The following is a 20,288-nucleotide window of genomic DNA, read 5'->3' as shown; positions in this document are numbered from 1 at the left end:
TAATTTCAGACTGTAAAAATAACAGTTAAATAGCGTGTTCCTTTCTTATAAGGTACACATCCTAGATGAGGGTTTTGAAAAACTTTATTCCCACTTTGCGTTGACCAAAGCGTCACTATCTAATCATCCAAAGTGATCTCTGTCTAACCTCCTGTGTCTAATGGAAAGGCTGAGATATTATTTTTAGCTCTTAACTGGTGCCATATGTTTCCTTACTTTGTCAAAAGAAATCACTGGATGTATGTTAGGTCGCAACACATCTATTTAACCCTGTGTTTTTGTTGATATTTCCCATTTAAATGAGTTTTTCCCCTTTAAAAACAATTAAAGTAGAGAATTGAAACGTAGAATAAAATTAATGCATGAAGTAATTAGAAGAATTATCAGCTTTTTAAACAATAAAACCAAATAACATTTGATGCATCTTGATGGAAGTAAAAGGAGAGAAATCATAATTTTAAGAACTACAGACAATAATAAAACACAGGCATTAGTTAAAAGAAGACATCAGGAGTTCGACTTGTTTATTTGAGTTGTCTTAAATAAACTCATTTAAAAGAAAACTATGTTTAATCTGTTTTTCTAGCTGTTTTAAATGGCGTCAGCCTCCAGGAGCAGAAACTAAACTTATGGTTAGAAAGTAAAAATCTAAATTAAATCCATCTCTGAAGTTCCTCTTTCATTTTGTGTCCTCAATAATTCAAAATACTGATCTCAACCCAAGACACTAACACAAAAGCTTCTGACGATTTAATTGTTATTTAATCCCAAACATGTTAAAATTGCATGAAATAAACATCAAGCAGTGATTATTTTAGGTTTTAAAGTGGAAACCACCACAGCCGCTACCAGAGCTATGTTTAAACATATGTTTCCCAAAAACATCCCCCTCTGCTCCCCTCTTCCTCTTCCCTCCTCTCTTTTGGGGGGTGAGGTTTCCCCAAACGTCCCAGCATGCCTCAGAAAACACCACCTAACGCTCCTGAAATTGTGCAGAGTTATGAAGCTGTGGGCTCCTGTAAAAATACATCATGGGTGTAATGTGTGTTTGAGCTAACGTCTCTAAATCATGAGTGGGATTCGTGGAGTCTTTTATCATGTGTTAATAAAACAAAGAAGAAGAGTTTTAATGTTGAAAGTGTCGCGTGTTTATTTATCTGGTAAAAAGCTTTAAAATGACTTTGTTCATCCTTCACATAAAAATAATTATTATAACAAGTCTTTTACCACTTGTGTTGTTTTCAGTTTAACTTATTTTTTTTTAGTCTTCATCTGTTTGAAGGTATATTTATATTTATATTTATATTTATATTTATATTTATATTTATATTTATATTTATATTTATATTTATATTTATATTTATATTTATATTTGGAGTATGTGGGAGTGATCGTGGGATTGGATGATACGTTGTGATATTTAATAAATAAGCTTCATAATTACATTTCATTTCATAACATCAATAATTGTGAAATGGAAGAAGTTTGGAATCAGAAGGACTCAGACCTTCACAGAACAAATCCACAGGATTGAATAATACCTGTTCCGGGACACAAGACCTGAGGCTAATAGTTTCAGTATGACAAAGACTGAAAGCAAACAGTAAAAGGGTCTGACTACTTCCTGGTTCACAGTGCACCTGGCCAGAGTCACAATCATCTTGTTGCTATTAAAGCTTTTTCATCCAAAATTACCCGTAAACTACAAGTGATGGAAAACGTGTCCTTTCCTACTTTTTCCTGATATTTTTCGTATGTGTGTGAATCCAGTGTGGTGGACTGGGATCATCTGGACTCCGCAGTCCTCTTGAGGTGTTACGTGACCGATTCAGTGATGTTCCTGTGATGGATGAATTCATAATCCAGAGGATCCCTCATTCAGGGACCATGTCATGTTAGATCCAAGCTGCACACTGGGGGAAGGACTCAGTAGGAATACACATCAAAAGTGAAAGTACTAAGTTAAAAGTTATTATTATTTAATAATACATTGTTGTATATCAGTAAAATACTCCTTTAAGGTTAATGCTTTTACAAACAGAGGTTATTTTTGTTTGGCCCTAAAAACCTCAGAGACATGATGTCTGATCATATTCATATCATATTCTTATCAGTCTCTAGAACTTCCTTTTTCCATATGAAGACTATTGGTAAAATTAGGAGGATCCTGTCTCAAAGTGATGCTGAAAACAACAGTAGTCCATGCATTTGTTACTTCCAGACTGGACTATTCTAATTCACTTTTAATAGTTTGTCCCTCCATTTGCTCCCTGTAAAATCCAGAATAGAGTTTAAGCTGCATCACATCCTAAATCCCTCATAGTTCTATATTTTCTCCAGAGTCCAGTCACTCGTCCTACCAACATGTCCAGTGTTTTTCCTTCTCGTTGTTGTTTTTTTGTTCTTTTCTCTCTCCTCTTTCCTCCCGACTGGTCGAGGCAGATGGCCACCCACCATGAACCTGGTTCTACTGGAGGTTTCTCCCTCTAAAGGGAGTTTTTCCTCTCCACTGTCTCCTGAAACTGCAGTAGGGTTGTCGGGGTTTCTATATAATTCTGTGTACAGTTACATTTTGTAAGATCTTAAACCATAAACACTGTAAAGTGCCTTGAAATGACTTCTGTTGTGAATTGGTGCTAGATTAGATAGTGGTGTAGATTTGAAAAGACATTTCAAAGGTTTCAGAATAAAGAAGCACATTAAAAACTGGCTTCAAGGTTTATTAAGTCTATTGCATTGAAAGTGAAGATTATTTAACATGTTGTTTTTAACATTTCCGAAAATCTTTTGAGGATTTGTAGAATTTAACCATACTGACAATCAGCTTCATTCATGTACATTAATAATAAACATTATGCTGCATGTTCAGTGTTGCTCTGTTATTTCTCTTTTGTGTTTTCTATGCACTGTGACCCAGTGTAGATGAAGTCCTGGGCTCCCTGAGGTCTCGCGTGGTTGAGGGCAGAAAGGGATAATCAGGTATTTTTAGCTCTTCTTAACTCTACAAAGACCAAGAATAGGTGACCACCCACTTCTTGTGATCATCGTACAACTAAAAATAATATCCAGTGGCTGCTGGCACATAAAATCTTTACGGGGGCAGAGCAGCGTAGATTCCAGACATGTTGTTTTACTTACAGAAACCTAATGAGCACAATGTCTTATACATAATCTTTAACCACTTTTAAAAAACTCCTTTCCACATCCACATTTCTGAGAGATTCCTGGTCATTAAGTCTAGCCATGACTTTAAAAGGAGCCCGAAACCACAGGATTTAAGTTAACATCAAAATGACTAAGCTTTACATCCACCCTCCTCCAGACCTAAAACGTACACATGTGCAGCCAGAAACAAAACACTCCTTCTATATGTTAATGGAAACAGCTGTGCCCACTTTAGCCTTCATGCCCACCCAGTCTTTAGAAATCTTCTGTAACAAGCTGCCTTGTCTGATCTTGTTTCCCTCCAGGACTCTGTCTTCATCCCGCCCAGATCACATCCACCTACAGCGAGGGTGTTCATCCTCCCGGTGGACCGTCAGAGCTGTCTGCTGAGCTTCTGCGCCTGCCGCTCCTTCGCGTTAAAGGCATATTTCGTATCCTGTAGCTGTTCTATAATCTCCTTGGCCTCTTTCATCTCCACAGCGAGCTGGTTGTACTTCTCCACCAGCTCCTGGTTCTCTCTCCGGAGCTCCACCACCAGCTGGCTCAGCTCCTCGCTCTGCTTCCCACAGTGAAGCTTCAGCTGCTCCATCTCTGAGAGAGTCTCCTCCATGCGCTTCACCAGGCTCTCCAGCTTGTCCTTAGACATCTTCTTTGAAATGATTTCGTCTTTTTTGCCCGAGCTTTGTCTCCTTTGTCCTGTGTTGTCGAGTGCGCTCGTTGCCTGTGCAGAGCGATTATTCAAGTCTAATCCTCAACTACTTACATGTCTCATATGGAGCAGACATCCCTCCCTGCACAATAATCCACTTAGCAGAGCTATCCTGGGAAACCTCTAATGCACATAGGTGTGACACACAAGCTTCAACATCTTTTGTCTAAGTCATGACAACATGCAGACAATGACAGTGAGTGACAGATTACCTCAACTCCATCTGTCAGTGAACAAGCTTAAGGCAAATAAGAAAAAGGGGCAATAAAGACTTAAACAGAAGATTCAAATTTATTTTAATGGGAATTATTTATCATGGAGCCTTGACAGAGGTCTTATCAGAGAGACTAATCTGAACAGGTGTCTGGAATCGATGTAAGAGAGATTTTGTGGCATTAACGCTGCCGTTTTTCACCAACAGAGCGACAAGATGCAGACGCCAGAATGAGGCCTCACTGAGGGCTCGTTGGGTAAGTCGCAGTATGACGCTAGACAGTCAAGCACTGTGCCACTGTCCTGGCCAGCGAGGCCAAACAGTCCCCATGGTGACAGCTAATGCATCCAGCGCTCCGGGCGCCGTGCCAGCCGTGCCTGTCAGTTGGCATCGGGGGAAACAGGATGCCAGGACATCAGCATGCAGAGGAATTTCCACATTGTTCCCCACCGTGTGCAGAAACGGTTTGCGTCAACTGCGGGGAGGGTCTGCTCGCAGGAAATTAGTGCTGATGAAGCACAGGAGACAATGATATTTTGTCACTGTGTGAAAGTATTACAACAGCTCCTGAGCCATTAAACTGCATCTAAACAGACACATGACAACAGAGAACAGCCGAGCGTTAGATTAATAGAAATAACACAGTTTTACTTTCTGTTCTGTTCTGTGCATCAGGTTAACAGCGGTGTAACAGAGCGAAAGTACTTCAATTATAGTTTTCAGGTACTCTGAGGATTTATTTATCTTTAGAACTTTAATAGCAACTTCCTGAAACCCTCAAACTTAATTCAACACCCCAGAAAGTTAATATTTGTTGAGCTACAGTATCACTTTACCCTGCACAACACTAAATAAAAGCATTTCATATGTGTCTACTGTAGATGTTTAGGTTTTTGTCTATGTCATGTCTTGTTGATTGTTAGATAGTGAACTACTGTCAGTAGATTACTTCCCACTAATTAGTTATACCAACTTCAATATTTTCATCCAATGAAGATCTAAATCTGTAAATATATTTACAGAACTGAACCTGCTCATTCTTTCATATTTCAACTTGTGGTCCACACATAGCTGCACAGGATGAGAAGAAGCCCCATGTGCATCAAATAAGAAATAATGAAAGAAAAGATCATTTTCTGTGTCAATATTTATTAAAAAAAGAGCAAATCTGAATTGAAGAACCTTGCATAACACACAGGTGTATGTGGAGGACAGAAAAAAGAAGGCAGTCACCCAACAAAGTCCCAAAAAACTAAAATTAGGGGAAAACTGCCTCAGAACAAATATTTTTATGTTGTTCTCTCTTGGTTTCTTTCCTCTGCAAGCATGAAACTCAGTGTGCAACAACATAAATTCAGTGCAGCGGGTCTTCCCTCTGTCACTCAGCATTATGAAAAGTCAATCTCGATGTGTCATACCAAACCGCTGTTTTCTTTCTACTGAAGTTACATTTCTGTTGTGTTTTTAACTCGACTATAATCTTCTTTTAATCCTTTAACACAAATTCAAGTATCAAATTTAACTACATCTACTGTGTTCCTCTCATTTAGCAGGTGTTTTCCTCCATACCTGCACGATTTCTCTTATCTTATTAATGTTTCAAAAAGTACAAAGTTCCTTTTCTGCATACTTTCTAAAAACAACAACAACAAAAAAAAAAAACAACAACCCTATGTGCGTATAGATGAAATTATTTGAGTGTTTGATGTAGCATAGTTCAAGACAGCACCAGGCGAGCATCATGAGGGCAGCTACCTAAAGGTTCAGAGTTTGTGATCAGATGATCGCAGGTTACAATCCCTGGACAGATTGGCAAAAAAAAAAAAATCTGGAAAGAGAATGAAAAAACTTTTCTGTCCCACAATAAAAACAACAACAACTGAAATGCCCTTTAGCAAGGCACTGAACCTCCGATTGCTCCAGCAGAGCCGCTCAGTGGCTGACAGTACATAGCTGGCATGGCAGGCAAGTATCACCTGTGTGTGGGTGTGTGTGCTAACCTTCCTCCTTCTGCAGGCTGTGAACGCAGATTTGATTTAAGGTAAAAATAATAATAATAAGGGCAGTAAACGTGGTGTAATCTCTCATGACTTGGTTCCAAAATAACAACACTCGTGATAACACTCACATTTTAAGTTCTACATAAACACTTCTCAACTTTTCCACGAGAAAGATTCAAATGCTCAAATGTGTTGAGTTTGAACAGCCGTTCTTAACGCTCTGGTGACTCTGGTGACTGACAGCTCACAAATACCTACACATTTACAATCCATAATCAAAATCATCACTGAGCATCCATTATTTTGATGAAGGCTTTTCGAATATTCGGTTTAGTCTTGGGGCAACGGTAGCTTTCAAGTCATGAAAACATGTTTGTAACTGGAAAAGATGTTTGAAAGTCGCAATAGCTACCACCAAGGTGTCCCTGAGCAAGGCACCTGCTGTAAAGCCCCAGTTGTAAAAGACCGTGGTTGCACTGGACTGAACTCCCAGATGTGAATGTGTGTGGATGTGAAGCAGGGTGCTGCTAAAAAGGAGCAGACAAGCTCTTGTAAAGCTTCCCTGGATAAATAAAGGTATAATATCCCCACTGACTTTTTAGACCGTGCCTGAGACCAGTGATCAACAAATGATTTGAAGATGAGGTCCCAAATCAAGCAAGAAATGTCCTCTTGGTTTAAAACAGAAATAAAAGGTTAAAGAGCAGCTGTCAGGGAATACCCTCCCTTGGCGCCAGAAAGAAAGGCAAACAAAATGTCCCATCATCATGAGTTCTTAGGAGGGGATGTGGAGGCAGGAGGGGCCCTTGCATCCCCCTTTGTTCCCCGGCTGTGAAGGGAGCGCTCTCGTGTTGTTGGCCGGAGAGCTATGTGGGTGAGGGTTATCAGGGCAGCGTCCTGCTAAATGTAGAACTGGTGTAGCGCCAGCTTGTCCATGAAAGGCTGTACCAAGTAGTCTGTGGCGAAGTAGAAGACCAGGCCGAAGAAAATGGAGATGGGCAGAGCGGGGAGTGCTTTCTTGAAGATGGCGAGGAGAAGCAGCGTCAGACACAGGCCCTGCGGGAAGACACAGACAAAATAAAAGACTGGAGAAATAACACAATGAGTGATTGTATACTAAACAAAATCAACACAACGGCCTGTTACACAATGAAGTGGTGGACATAAAGTGGGGTTAGCGACTCGAGCTTGACAGCAAAGGAAGCAGCTGCGGTCACTCACAATGAGGATGGCTACGAAGCAGGCGAGTGTGGTGTTCCAGTCGCCGCTGGCTATGGCTGAGGCCTTTCCCACCAACATGCTGTAGAAGATGAAGTCTCCAAGCCCCAGCTTGACGCCTCCTGAAAACGTGGGAGGACACCACATTCAGGGTGGAGTCAATTCAAACACGAATTTCGCTTCAGCCAAAGCTGAAAGCCTTTTTTTCTCAACTATAATTACTGTACAAACAAGAGGTCCGAGGTCTCGCATTCACTGAAGCTTGATGTTAGAAAGAGCGCAGGCCCCCAGATAGCACAGACATGAAACCTAGTAATTGCAATGAATAATCACTTTTTAAGCTGTTCTGACTAAAAACTGTCTGGAGCCAAACATGTAGTCACATTCAAAAAAAAGGGAACACATAAAAAACATTCCTAAAATGTTTTTAACGTGTTCAGAGAATCGAAAACTGAAAGTCGATGATTACACACAAAGTCAGAAGAAGTCAGACAATCTGGGAAGGTAAACGTAAAATTCTCATAATGTAGTTTTACTCTTGTATTTAATGCTATCATGTGGTTTTTTAATGCAATGTAATAAAGTAACATGAAATAAAGGCGATGTGTAGCGCTGACTGTAATTTGGATGAATTAAAGGTTAAATAAATCAGAGATCTGATCTCGCTGCATTTCTCATAACTTTGTTATGTTTGTGCGTATCAGAGAAGATCTGATACCAAACCTTGACGTGCAAAATCAAATCTAAATAATAAAGCTGAAAATGGAAGGTCACGCCAGCATAAACGTAAAACATTTTGCTGTCAGCTCTTACTCTCTTCATCGTCGTCATCAACGGGAGGGCGAGCAGAGGGCATCTGCTGGATCTCCCGCCTGGTTTGTTCAGTGGACTGAAGCGGTCCCAGCTGGTGCTCCTGATGGCTGACCCAGGAGGGGGTGAAACCTCCGTCGTCCTGTGATGGACTGGAGGGATCTGGAGATGCTACGGCTGCTGATGAGTGTTATCGGTCAGACCAAAGAACAATCACAATGTTCTGAAAGTAGCTATGCAGCCACGAGCTGAGGCCTACCCTATCACCAGCACTCTGGCACTCACCTCCTTGAGTCTCTTGTTGAGGCAAAGCTGCTTCTGTCGAATTCCTCTTTGGCCTGTCGGTGTCAGCCATGTTGACGAGCCATACCATTGTAGCTGGAGAAGAAGTGAAACTTTAAAACAACTTAAACGTTGTAAAAATGTTGATTCTAATGAGCTTTGGAGTGAATTCATGTAGCAGTCAAAGTACTGAGGTCAGTTATTTCATTGGCTGCACTAAGAACCCGGTTACTGCTACAGATGAGTAATCTCATTAATTCCCCACCTCACACTTATTTTGGTTGCATGGCTCACAGACTGTGACTGTAAGTGGAAGTTGTCTTTTCATTTTCTTTGCTCTGCTGTTTTTGTGTCATATTGAAAGCCGGCTGTAACCTGGCTACTTGGAAACACACTGACAGACAATGGATGGCAGCTGCTAGCTCTGCCTGTTCAATCCATATGTGTGAACGCCCCATTAGGAGTTGAAGTGTAAGCACATTCTAGCACCAAAGTCAAAACACTAATTTTAACTTTTCAAATTGTTTCACTGCCCCACCTTCGTCATATTATTACAACATCTTCATAAATAGGTCTCAAGTCAGTCTCTGTCTTACAAGAATAGATGAGAGCTGGGAAGATGGGTTCGTTCCTCTCCTGAGCCGTCTCCACCAGGATCCTCAGAGGCCCTTTGGGACACAGCACTGCTAACAGATCTGCAACAGGAGAGAAGACAGAAACCAGAGAAGTCATGTTAACCACCAATAGATTCAGGATTCAAAAAGCTTTTTTGTCATTGCACAATATGCCCAGACACAGGGGATTAAAATTTTCTGGGTCCAAACTGAGTCAGGAATTTTTGCCTGGAAAAAAATGATATCAGTGATGGAAATGAAATCTCACTGATCTTGTGTGTTGATAAAAAACAAATATCTGTATTTTTCTGGAATTATCATTTGTCTTCTTCTCACTCTTTTGACCAGTCACCTCTGTGTATATTACAAGAAATTGTCTCCACAGCAATTTTTACCAGCTTTAAACTTGTCTCACCCAGACTTCCTTTTCTCATAGGTTTATCTTTCGTTGCACATTTCCTCAAAGCATTTGTGTTAAGGCTTCAGGTCTTGAGACACACACTTCTGTAAGCTAATTAATGACGAAGTGCTGAACAGAAAGGGGCCTCACAATAACAGAAATGCACAGTACTACTACACTGTTTCTTTTAATATTACACTGTAGTTCTACAAGTTGGTTTTGGTTCAAAATGCATTCAGCTTAGGTTGATCTCCTAAATGCTTCCAGCAGTCCGAAACAACTGCTAAGAGAAACCAGATGACTGAATGTCGGTGCACAAGAACATCTTCAAAGGTTGAGTAAAGACATCATCTTTCTTCCCTAAAAGCACAGAGAGATCAGAGCTAAAGGAAGAGGAGATGATTTACCGTAGACAGATATAACAGCTAATATGAGCCATGCAGTCCACTCCGGCAGGTACTTAATGAAAACCAGGGCCATGAGGGCGCTGATCATGATGAGGTAGGCCTGCTGGAGCCGCAGTGGTCCCTTCCAGTGGATACACATCATGCCCACCACTCCAAAGTTCCAAATTATTATCGCCAGGGTGAAGTAGTCCATCGCCACATTGTAGGTCTTGAAAACCTCTCTGTGGGACAAAGTGAAACACTTAAAAAAAGACACAGTCCATCTTCATAAAGAATTTAACAGAATATATAGAAAGTGTGGGAAATGTAATTGAATGTTGAAGGTTTGTGGCTCACTTGAGGTAGATGTAGGAGAAGAAGAACAACAGGAGGAGGGAGGAGAGGATGAGCCAGCCTTGGATCACCTGTGAAGACAAAGATCAGACTCGAGAGGTTTAACATACAGCACTGTTTGTACAAGCAGCACTTGCAAATACTCGTCTCTAGTGTTTGTTTTAAACTACCAAGACTACCACATGGGTGGGGTGTAGCACAGAGGAAAACAGTGAGCACCAGAGAGTTCTGACTAAGTGAAAATCCATTGTCCTGATGTGCTCAGTCCCACCTGTCTGGTTTCAGTTCTCTATGGGTGCAGGTCTACAGATGCTTTACTGGCATTTTATTCATTATTCTATTAGCTTTGTTGCACCTGTTGGGACAGAGCGAGTAACACACCTTTATCATTTCTTTAAAGAGTTTTTAACAGGAGACATTGTGGCTTGTCAGAACAGGAGAAGCACAGGTGTTCCTACTAACAACAGCAGAGTTTCAGTTTCATCAAAGTTTCCCATTAAGTCATGACAGTGAACAAACATGCACGAACACTGACTCCAGCCACTTTAATAGTTTTAATAAAACTAGATTCACCTATGTTGCACAACGAATAAATATTAGTTATGAAAAGCTGTTTAAGTCTAGATTAAAGAAACAAACATTAGTGTATTAGTGACCTCAGATCTGCACAGCATGTGTGACCCAGTCGGAGTGTTTACCTTGTAGCAGCGGTACTTGTACAACAGCACCAGCACCAAAGTCATGACGATGATCACAGTGATCATGATAGTGGCATTCAGGATGGAGTTGAGGGCTCTTTGTCCTATTGTGTCTGTGTCTTCAGGGAACGGCGTGTAGATCCTGGGGGTGACAATTCAAAGACACATAACACGCACAAGGATGCATGTCAGCAAAACAGAAAAGAAGATACGATAAACAGGAATCTATCAGTCCATGTGTCATAATATTTAACAGATACAGTGGTTTCATTTGTACTTTGCAGACACTGCTTTAAAAATCTTTCACATATTCTGAATATCAGAGTTTTTATGCAAACTACTATGTGATATCCACTACAGTAACTCCACCTAGTGGCGTCGTGGACATATAGCATTTTATTCAAACAGCAGAACAGTTGAATGTGGCTCCAGTCCCATCCTAGTTCCCCCTCTACCATCTGTCTGATAAGGACGATAACACTCACAGCCTCTGTCCGTCATTCTGGGTGTAGAAGCTGACTGACTTTATGGTTGCCACGACGACCACCATGCAGAGGGTCACGGGAACGAACAGCATGATGACGTGCTTGGCCCCATATTTCAAGGTCAGTTCCTCATCCTCGTCCTCCTCAGCCTCCACCACACGCGGAGGCCGAGCGACAGGAGGTTGTCCGTTCTGCTCTGGCCCAGTACCATTGCCACCACCTCCACCAGTGCCGCCTCCTCCTCCACCTCCACCACCGCCGCCACCATCACCTCCTGAGCCTCCTCTGGACCGTGCTCTGGTCCCTGCAGCCTCCTGTGGCTGCTGGGTGGGTGCAGGGGCCGCACTAGAATCCTGATGATCCTGTGGTAATGAGAGTAGCATAATTTTCTGTGTACACTCAATTTTAAAATGTGCATTTTAAATAACATATGTGTAACTATTACTAAGTACTATTGATAATTACATTTACTAGCAACACTACAGAACTCTTCCGAATCTTTCTTTGCACTTTTCTGCTCTCTTGTTCTCACATCTCTTGAAACAGAAACACTTCTTTAATAGCACTTTGCTTTGATGTTTTGTCTCCTTGACTTGATGTTGTTTACTTGCCTTGTTCCTCACTTGTAAGTCGCTTTGGATAAAAGCGTCTGCTAAATGACTAAATGTAAATGTAAATATAGCAACAACATGAGTTAATCACATCGTCCATCTGGGCGTGGTCCAATACAGAAACATGAAGTGAACTGTGATCATTCGGGGGTCATTCTGATGAGTCAGTGCTCTAAGACATACAGTAAGAGACAGCAACACTTCTTGTTTCACTTTCAGTTCGGTCATTTTCTACCAGCCTGTTTTCTCCAGTCACTTCATGCTGTAAACTTTCTGATGAAAGACAACATGCCACAGAACATTTGTCATAGAAACAAGTCATTGTCCTACAATTAATACCAGTACTTAAGAAGCAAGTCACAGGAAATGTGGAAACTTTCTGTAACTTAAGTCTTGGTTTAAGGGTGAATTTATTCTAATTAGCCAGATTGCAACACAAGATCATTTCCTCCTTTCTCTCATTTAGACATGTTTCTCTAATAAAATCTAATGCTATACTTATGATCCATGAGGGAATATGAACCCTATAGGACTCAAACATTTAGCAAACAACAATCATTTGTGAAACAGGTTGCTGCTATTAAACAGCGACAATGTGATTTATGGTTAGTCCCCACCCTACCCCTACGTATGTGCCACCAGGTGCCTCTTACTACTGCTGTTTAAAGGCACTGTGAGACATTTTGAAAAATCTTGCCCCAGAATTTTCTGCAAAAGCAAATGATCTAACTTTTGTCTTCTTTTTGGACAAATATCAAATAAAACACTTTGAAATCAAGCATTTCAATTGTTTTTATTGGCAAGAATGTCTAAAGGACAACAACATAGCGCTCATTCCAACTCCCATTGAGGATCTGTCAGTGCAAAATTAAGCAGAAAGTGAAGAAGACTGTGTGGATCAAAAAAACTGTGAGGCTGCCAGGCGAGTCGAGACACGCAATAGCCCAGATATGAAGCAATCTCACTAGGTACACAGAAATGAAGACAGGATGTTTCTCCACAGACCAAACTGGACAGTGAAAGCTGCTACAGCTCTTTAAACAGGCCACTGTACAAAATGACCTCACTCTGTAATTCGCTGCTTTGTTTCTCAGTTGTGGGAATGGGGCCAATATTAGCAAAGATGTGAGTTACACAGACCACAGTACTGACTGAGTGTTAACCAGTTATTCAGGGTGGTGATACTGTAATCAACATGTGTTTCCTGTTTGACTGATGCCTTTTTATAAAACTAAAAAATGTTGTAATTTACATGGACAGCTACTGGGAAGTAAAACAAACACTGGACAAGACTTGGATGAGAATGTGGGACTCTTAAATCGGGAGGACACACCCAACACTAAAGATTCAAAGTCTTTCTCTCTGTATTGATCAAAATGCAACCATGATCTAATTAGTCCATTAAACACCAGCGTTATCAGACTGAAACTCCTCCACAGTTTGTAGCGTCATAAAGAAACAGCTGACTCTGTCATCACTGAGACATTGTGTAGTGCACAGCTAAATGTTGGCTAATCATTACCCAATACATTAGCACGGACTGATATAGTGTTGGAGCAACAGTGACGTGTCTGTTCATACTCACCATATTGTTTTCAATATCCTCTGCGTTGTTCGCCATTGTTGGCTCTGCAGACACTTGTCCTTACATGCAAACCAAACTCTTCTGTCCTGATGAAAAAGAACAGGAGACAATATTAAACATACGGCATCAGAAATGTTCACAATACCAGCGACAACAAAGTAAATCAAGGGTGTAAAGATAGAGAGAGATCATATCATATGCAGACTGTAGACAAAGAGTCTTTATTCTGGTCAAATAAAGATTAGTCAAATATTAAATTGACAACACTGAAATCTGTAAATTGATAGAATCATAACATGAAACAGCTTCTTGTGTTTCCTTGCTGAGCTACAGCACAAAGAGGGAACCTTGTCATAGAAAGGCAGTAACTCTGGAATGTAGCCACAGGTGAAGACTTGTATTACTGTTACCCTTCTTTATTAGAGGATAGGATTACCCAGTTACCCTGAACTGTGGGTAATAAACGGTATATTCAGTTTCTCTCTTTAGTATAAATTAACAGAGCAAGACCCTCTCTCTGGGTTCACAGCAGACTCCCCGCACCTTATCAAATTACATATTAGGACAAGATCATTTCTCAAACAGGAAGGATAATTACAACAACCAATAACATTTGCAAGGTATTGCACATATATACTTTACAGTATAGTATTTTTACATTTATTTTTATGTATCAATGAACACAAAAATACTCCAATACAAATATAAGTGCTGCATTCATGGTAACAACACAAAGAATGATGAGCAAAATGTAAGTAGTACTACAAGTAAAAGTACTTATTCTAGAGGAAAATACACCCTGTAATTGATATAACCGTTAATTTCTGTATGCGATATATTCAACTGTTAGTTCTGATGCAAATGTGCAGATATTTCCTGTTATAGCTGATTTAGGTGAAACTAATTCAACTAGTTCAGAAACAGTTTAATTCAGTGCTGTCCAACCTGCAGGTCAGACCGATCCAAAAGATAAATCTGGGACATCATGAGATGTTTTTTTTGTGTGTTTTGAAAAAGTTGCATCTTTACCTATGTATTGTCTTTTATAAGTTTATATGTTGCTTTAGATTAAATCTCCATCTACATTATGATGTAACTCATATGTACACTGTTAAGGTGCAATATTTTCAGATTCCCTCTGAAATGCAGTGGAGTAGAAGCAGAAAATGGATGTTAAACCTGGTAAAGTAATACTTCAAATATGCACTTAATTAATGTACTAAAGTAATTAAAGTAACGTAGTTGCATAAATGTAACGCTAGTTACATTATTTTGCAGTTTTAAAGTTAAAATGTGAACATAACATTAACATTACATGCTGATTCGTTATCTATATGTTAATATGCTATTGTCATTGTCATTTGGACATTTATTCTATAAGTATTGATATTTTTTTATGTATTTTTCTGACATTAATTCCCACTCCCGTCACTGCGGGGGCGTCCAATTTAATGATTAAACGTCGAACTTAACATGTACTTCTTAGCTAACTGTTGAGCTGCTGAACCTGAAGTACGACTTCTTGCGTTGGGTACTTGGTAATTAATTTAAAAACACTTTAATTAGCGGACTGCACTGATTTCTCACAGCGGTGTTTTATCATTAACGCGTCGGTAAAACCGTAAACGTTAGTTAACGTTAGCCAATAATGTCCTAACGGCAGCGGAGGCAGCGGCCGCGCTGGGTGGCTAACGCGACATTACTGACATAGCTCAAACTGCATATGGTTTCTAAATAGTAGGTTTGACAAATTAAAGCGTACCTACTATAAACAACAGAGGATTTCTTTGGTTTTCTGTTCGCAAGTATGTTTAAAACCCGGACACTTTCTCCTCTTTGTTGTTCCTGTCTTCACACCGAACATCCGGCCGCTGGTGTAAACTACTTCCGGCTCTCACAGCCTCAGGGAGCGTTCAGGAGCAAAACGCTGTTTAAGATTCGTTTGAGTTTTGTTTAGCTCGCTAATAACCCTCGAATAAAACGACGTCTTATCTGTGTAAACGCTTTGATCCAAAATCAGATTTCAAACCAACAGAAAAAAAAACCTTTTAAACTAGCGACACAAAATATAACCGCTAGTGATTGAAGTAGCTGTGCCGCGTTCACGCTCAGGCTCAGACCTGTAACTCCCTGTTGGAAACAACGGGAATTTCTGAAACTACTGGAAACATCAGGAATTACTGATGCATCTCGATAAAAAGTTTGATTAAATGCAGTACTGTATGGAATTTCCAAATTATCTATTAAGCATTTAGTTTCTTTCAGCACAACGAGGGTTAGGCATTATGAAATAATCGATTTCCCACGATAAAGTGCAGTCGTTTCACAAAACTGTACTGTTCTTGATTACAATTCGGAGGTACTTGTAATTTAGCACTTATTGTAACTTTTACTGTACTGCAATTCAGAGGCAAATATTACATTTAGTTCATATGGGGCATTAAGGTATTAGTAACTTTGCAGCTGCAGATTCTTAACACATAATATAATCAGCTAAAAAAGATGGATTAATTTAATAATTAATTAAATTTGGCATGGCCTAAACATTTCAAATTTCTGCAGGAATCAAATTTATGAGGCAAATATAGTGCATAGTGGGACAAAACCTGAACCTTTATGTTATCAAAAGCATCAAGTTCAATCATGTTTAAAGTTACTTGGTTTCTTTTTATATTCGCAAATCAGTCAGATCTATTTTGAGTTATTGAACTCAAAGTAAATCTAGGTAAATCTTACTAAATAGTTATGGTTTAGACAAGCATTTTCACTTTTTTTTTATTTTATTTTGCTTTTGTGTACCTATTTTACTTGAACGCAGCATCATTGATCAGTTGTTCTTCCGGTGTTAAAGGTCGCGACGTCCAGAAGTAGCAAGCACGAATCCGAGAAACTCGACAGAAACCGACTTAGAAACCCCTAAAATCATGGTTAGTATGTTGTAGTGCAATGTTTACAGAACATACTTTTCATTTATGAGTTTAAAGTCCATGTAGCGTGTTAGTTGTAACGTCTTATTTCAGCAGAACATGTGTTTGATAAGGGAACCAGCTAGGCTATCTGCTAACATTAATGCTAGCATAAATGTGGGGGACGTTTGGCAGCTAGTTGAGCAGCTGTAAAAAATAAAACAACAAAACACATGATCAAATATAAATAAATCACTTAATTACTGCTGCAGACCAAAATAAAACACAACGTTATCTTATGGTTTAACAGTCCAGAGATTTAGTTAGCTAGGTAACTTATTTAACGTCTGTTGATTAACTAAGAAGAAATGTTCAGATCGTTTCTTTTAGTTAAAAGTAAACATTTAAAAGTAAACATTTGAAACATATTACAATTAGAGATTATTTATTCAGAAAGCAGAAGCGTTTAAGTATTTTCCGGAAAACCTACTTAAGGTGTTAAACTACATTCGGATATATGGATGTGTGTAATATTTAGCTTTATTAGTATATATTAATAAATATTGTAACTATGGTCTAGTAACATGTCAGTTTGGTTCTTTGTTTCAGTCCCACACCATCCTACTGGTGCAGCCTACCAAGAGGCCAGAGGGAAGGACATATGCTGATTATGAATCAGTCAACGAATGCATGGAAGGTAAGCTAATGAGGATGTTAGTATGGATGTTTGTGTTCCTATATTTTAGACTCTTTTGATTATTTTCATACTGAAGATTTTTTTTATACTTTAGATTTTTGAAAATAGAAATAAAGTGACAAATTACAGTAAAAGCATCTGTTTAACAAATCCTTTAAGCAGCAGGGATTAAACAGCATCCAGTCGCTGACACGCTGTCTTTCCTTTGTATTATATTTTCTTTTTCCTCCACAAAATAATGGTTGGAGAGTTTTTATGTTGAGTATTGTGATACATGATATTTTCTCTCTCCTGCACAGGTGTGTGCAAGATGTATGAGGAGCATTTAAAGAGAATGAATCCCAACAGTCCTTCAATAACATATGACATCAGCCAGCTGTTTGACTTCATCGATGACCTGGCTGACCTGAGCTGTTTGGTGTAAGTTTGACTAAGAAACTAGCTTTAGTAAATCAAAACCAGCTTATGCTGGCCTTCGACATGAATTTTAATATTAACATTTAATATGAAGTAGGCCTTAACCTGAATACGCTGAACTCAGTTGACACAAATACAAGTACACAAATCTTATGAGTGTGTCATACTTCAACTACAGTGGCTTTAGCAAGTATTTAAATGGCTCTAAGAAACCTTCCTGTACATAAGTATTCAGATCCTCTGCTGTGACATGAGTCATGTTTGCTTTAATTTACCTTCAGATGTGTCTGTCACTGAGGATACAGACAATATAGTCTTCATTGCTTTTGCAGAACACATGGAACAAAGCATGTGAAGCCTAAAAGTCTTCACTTTTTATACACTCGCAGTATCTCCTTTGTCTACTCAGTGACCACACACACACACACCCCAATTCAGCTTTATAGGTGAATGAAACCTACACAGCAGCTGGATAGTGAAGCGATAACATCTCCCCCCCAATCCTGGCTGTGACCTACTCACACCAGTAAGGCTATAGAAATAAAGTGACATACCTTAGGTCCCCTTAGGACCCCAGAAGGGTCCTTAGGTGGGTCCTTAGGTAGCCTTACAAGCCTTATGCTTACCATACCCTTGTATCTCTGAATAAAGGCGTCAAATGACTAAATATAAATGTGCTATCTACATTTAGTTTTTAAAAATTGTGCTTTTTTTATTATTTAATTTTGGATATATTTGCATTTTCACACTGAGTGTAACTGTGTTCATCAGTTTTCATAGTAACGGTTTGATACTGATACTCATGGTGGAGGTTGGCATGTGTGTCCCACAGTTTACCTGTTTATTTGCACCTTCTCTCTGCCAGTGTCTCCAAAGCTGTGAGTGTGATTTCATGCAGAGTTACTCCGTAATTAGTGTCGATAGGGAGGGACCTGTTATTAACATGACTTTCATTTCAAGAATGAAACAACCATAAGCTTGTTTCTCAGATCCACAGGATTGTTGCTCTAACAGTGGGAGGTTTTCACACACTACACAGTAATTAAAGAGTTGATATTGTTACCTGTTCCCATGTTGGGCTTCTGCTGGTAAAATAGTTGAGGTTAAATGTTTAAAAAGCAGTATATTTTAGGATATAAGACCATGTCCATGTGTCATTTAATAAAAAGACGTGTAAACAATCAGCAGGGATCTCAGAGTAGGAAAATCACAGGTGTAAATAATAAAATTAATGATGGCTGAATTCACACTAGCTGCTCCTGTTTTGGTTTTATAGGATGTGTCCTTGTTCTGTGTTTAAGTTTTGCAACATAAAACCATCATAAGTCAGCTCCTGTTGGGTCTACACCACCCTACACACGTCTTCAGCAGTTATGAGCCTGACAACTTGATTTGACGTGCATGTTTTTAGAAATTAATGCCATACAGATTTTTACCAACTTGGCAGAGGTGTAGAACAAGAACAGCAATGCTGCAAATACACTGTAAGAGCAGATGAAACTCCGTATGCCTCAAGCCCTGTCAGTTTAGGGAATTTTGTTGGTTTCAAGTACGAGGTTCAAGCTCCTGTGTGTAAAACCGCTCATCTCAAATGGCCTCGAGCAAAATACAATCCTCACAAGCTGCCATGATACTTTTCTCTTTCCCAGTAGCTGAATTTGACTTCTGACCTCAAGGAGAGAACAGGCTAGTAGCCTAATCTCGATGGAAAGCATCTCATTTCATTAGTCTTTATCTTCTGTGCAGTTTGGCGACTGTTTGTTTGTAAAAACTGAGCGTCTAGCGTGTCTGGACCAAAACAAAAACTGAATCTAATTTCTCGTGCTGCCTCAGGTATCGCGCTGACACACAGACGTACCAGCCGTACAACAAGGACTGGATCAAAGAGAAGATCTACGTGCTGCTTCGCCGTCAGGCACAGCAGGCAGCAAAGTGAAGACTGAGGAGGTGGATGGACGGACGGGCGGTGTGGGGGGATCAATATTATTATTCCTCTCTGTAACTTGTTTTCAAAAGGTTTGGCATAGTTTAGATTAAGTTTTTCAACTTGTTTTGTTTTTTTCTCATGGGAGGGAGTTGTATTTTGTATTTTAATGTCTGAGTTGTTAATAAAGATTTCATTTAAATAAGTGCGCTGTCTGAAATGAGTTTATTATATATTTATCTTGTTTGTCTTTTTATTTCTTCAGGTGCTTTTCATTATTTTTTTTCTCTCTTCTACTTCTCTGTTGTCTTTTTCTTCACTGTGTTGTTTGTCGGTTTTCTGTTTACCTGTTTTTTTATTTTTAGTTTCATAAAACACAGATTTTGAGATGAATTGATGCTTTTTCCATTGTTGCAGTGTTTTTTTATAATTTTTTTATTCTGTCTTCTACTCAGAGCTGCTTAACGACGACAGTTTGCTGTGGTAGCTCCCCTCTTTTCTGATCAACAGAAGCTAATATGAATGTCTTGGTTTTATTTTTAAAACTGTGCCTGGGAAAAGTATTTATTATTTCCTGGACTTTCAAAACAGGCGTTATGGGAATTAGATAAAAATGAAGTTGTTCCCTGTCTATGTGCTTTATCTCATCTTTTGTGCTTTACTTTTTTTTCCTCCTTTTATTTCTATTCATCATTTCTGAGGCTGGTTTTATTTCCAGTTTGTACTTTTACAACCCGTCGTTTGTTGTTGTCTTGTTCTTCATTTCCTATTATTTCTTCTTATTTTCCTTCATGTCTTACTCATGTTGGAGTG

The 20,288-nt window shown here is 39.4% G+C and overlaps 2 protein-coding genes across 4 annotated transcripts; one reads left to right on the top strand and one right to left on the bottom strand.

Annotated features, from left to right (window-relative positions):
- Positions 1 to 5,217: 5,217 nt before the first annotated feature.
- On the bottom strand, positions 5,218 to 15,423 carry psen1 (presenilin 1). 3 transcript variants are annotated; one of them, XM_026340083.1, is made up of 11 exons: positions 15,298 to 15,423; positions 13,532 to 13,617; positions 11,336 to 11,697; positions 10,851 to 10,992; positions 10,156 to 10,223; positions 9,820 to 10,040; positions 8,995 to 9,093; positions 8,402 to 8,494; positions 8,120 to 8,296; positions 7,310 to 7,428; positions 5,218 to 7,144 (listed from the first exon to the last, which is right to left on the bottom strand). In XM_026340083.1, exons 2-11 carry the CDS (start codon positions 13,565 to 13,567, stop codon positions 6,989 to 6,991), a joined length of 1,473 nt encoding a protein of 490 aa, XP_026195868.1. In that variant the 5' UTR covers positions 13,568 to 13,617; positions 15,298 to 15,423; the 3' UTR covers positions 5,218 to 6,988. The 3 variants fall into 3 exon arrangements, with proteins under 3 accessions (XP_026195868.1, XP_026195870.1, XP_026195869.1); XM_026340085.1 differs by having other exon boundaries at positions 8,120 to 8,293; XM_026340084.1 differs by having other exon boundaries at positions 15,294 to 15,410.
- A 932-nt stretch (positions 15,424 to 16,355) lies between these two features.
- LOC113147773 (ERH mRNA splicing and mitosis factor) lies at positions 16,356 to 19,662 on the top strand. The gene is made up of 4 exons (XM_026338997.1): positions 16,356 to 16,458; positions 17,047 to 17,134; positions 17,434 to 17,554; positions 19,385 to 19,662. The coding sequence occupies exons 1-4, from the start codon at positions 16,456 to 16,458 to the stop codon at positions 19,485 to 19,487; spliced, it is 315 nt and encodes a 104-aa protein (XP_026194782.1). The 5' UTR covers positions 16,356 to 16,455; the 3' UTR covers positions 19,488 to 19,662.
- The last annotated feature ends 626 nt before the right edge of the window (positions 19,663 to 20,288 follow it).

The sequence above is a fragment of the Anabas testudineus genome, chromosome 22 (genome assembly GCF_900324465.2).
Source record: "Anabas testudineus chromosome 22, fAnaTes1.2, whole genome shotgun sequence".
NCBI classification, from domain to species: Eukaryota; Metazoa; Chordata; class Actinopteri; order Anabantiformes; family Anabantidae; genus Anabas; species Anabas testudineus.
Note: the sequence above shows the minus strand (reverse complement) of the source record. Positions and strands in the feature narration are given on the sequence as shown.

What these genes read in the sequence shown, in the direction of transcription:
- psen1 (XM_026340083.1), bottom strand. Translation starts at nt 13,567, where the DNA reads ATGGCGAACAACGCAGAGGATATTGAAAACAATATG. An exon ending in AGCTGTTATATCTGTCTACG is followed by an intron (nt 9,094 to 9,819) that starts GTAAATCATCTC and finishes CTCCTGTTGCAG; the next exon opens with ATCTGTTAGCAGTGCTGTGT. An exon ending in TGATGACGACGATGAAGAGA is followed by an intron (nt 7,429 to 8,119) that starts GTAAGAGCTGAC and finishes CCACGTTTTCAG; the next exon opens with GAGGCGTCAAGCTGGGGCTT.
- LOC113147773 (XM_026338997.1), top strand. An exon ending in AGTCAACGAATGCATGGAAG is followed by an intron (nt 17,135 to 17,433) that starts GTAAGCTAATGA and finishes TCTCCTGCACAG; the next exon opens with GTGTGTGCAAGATGTATGAG. An exon ending in GCTGACCTGAGCTGTTTGGT is followed by an intron (nt 17,555 to 19,384) that starts GTAAGTTTGACT and finishes GTGCTGCCTCAG; the next exon opens with GTATCGCGCTGACACACAGA.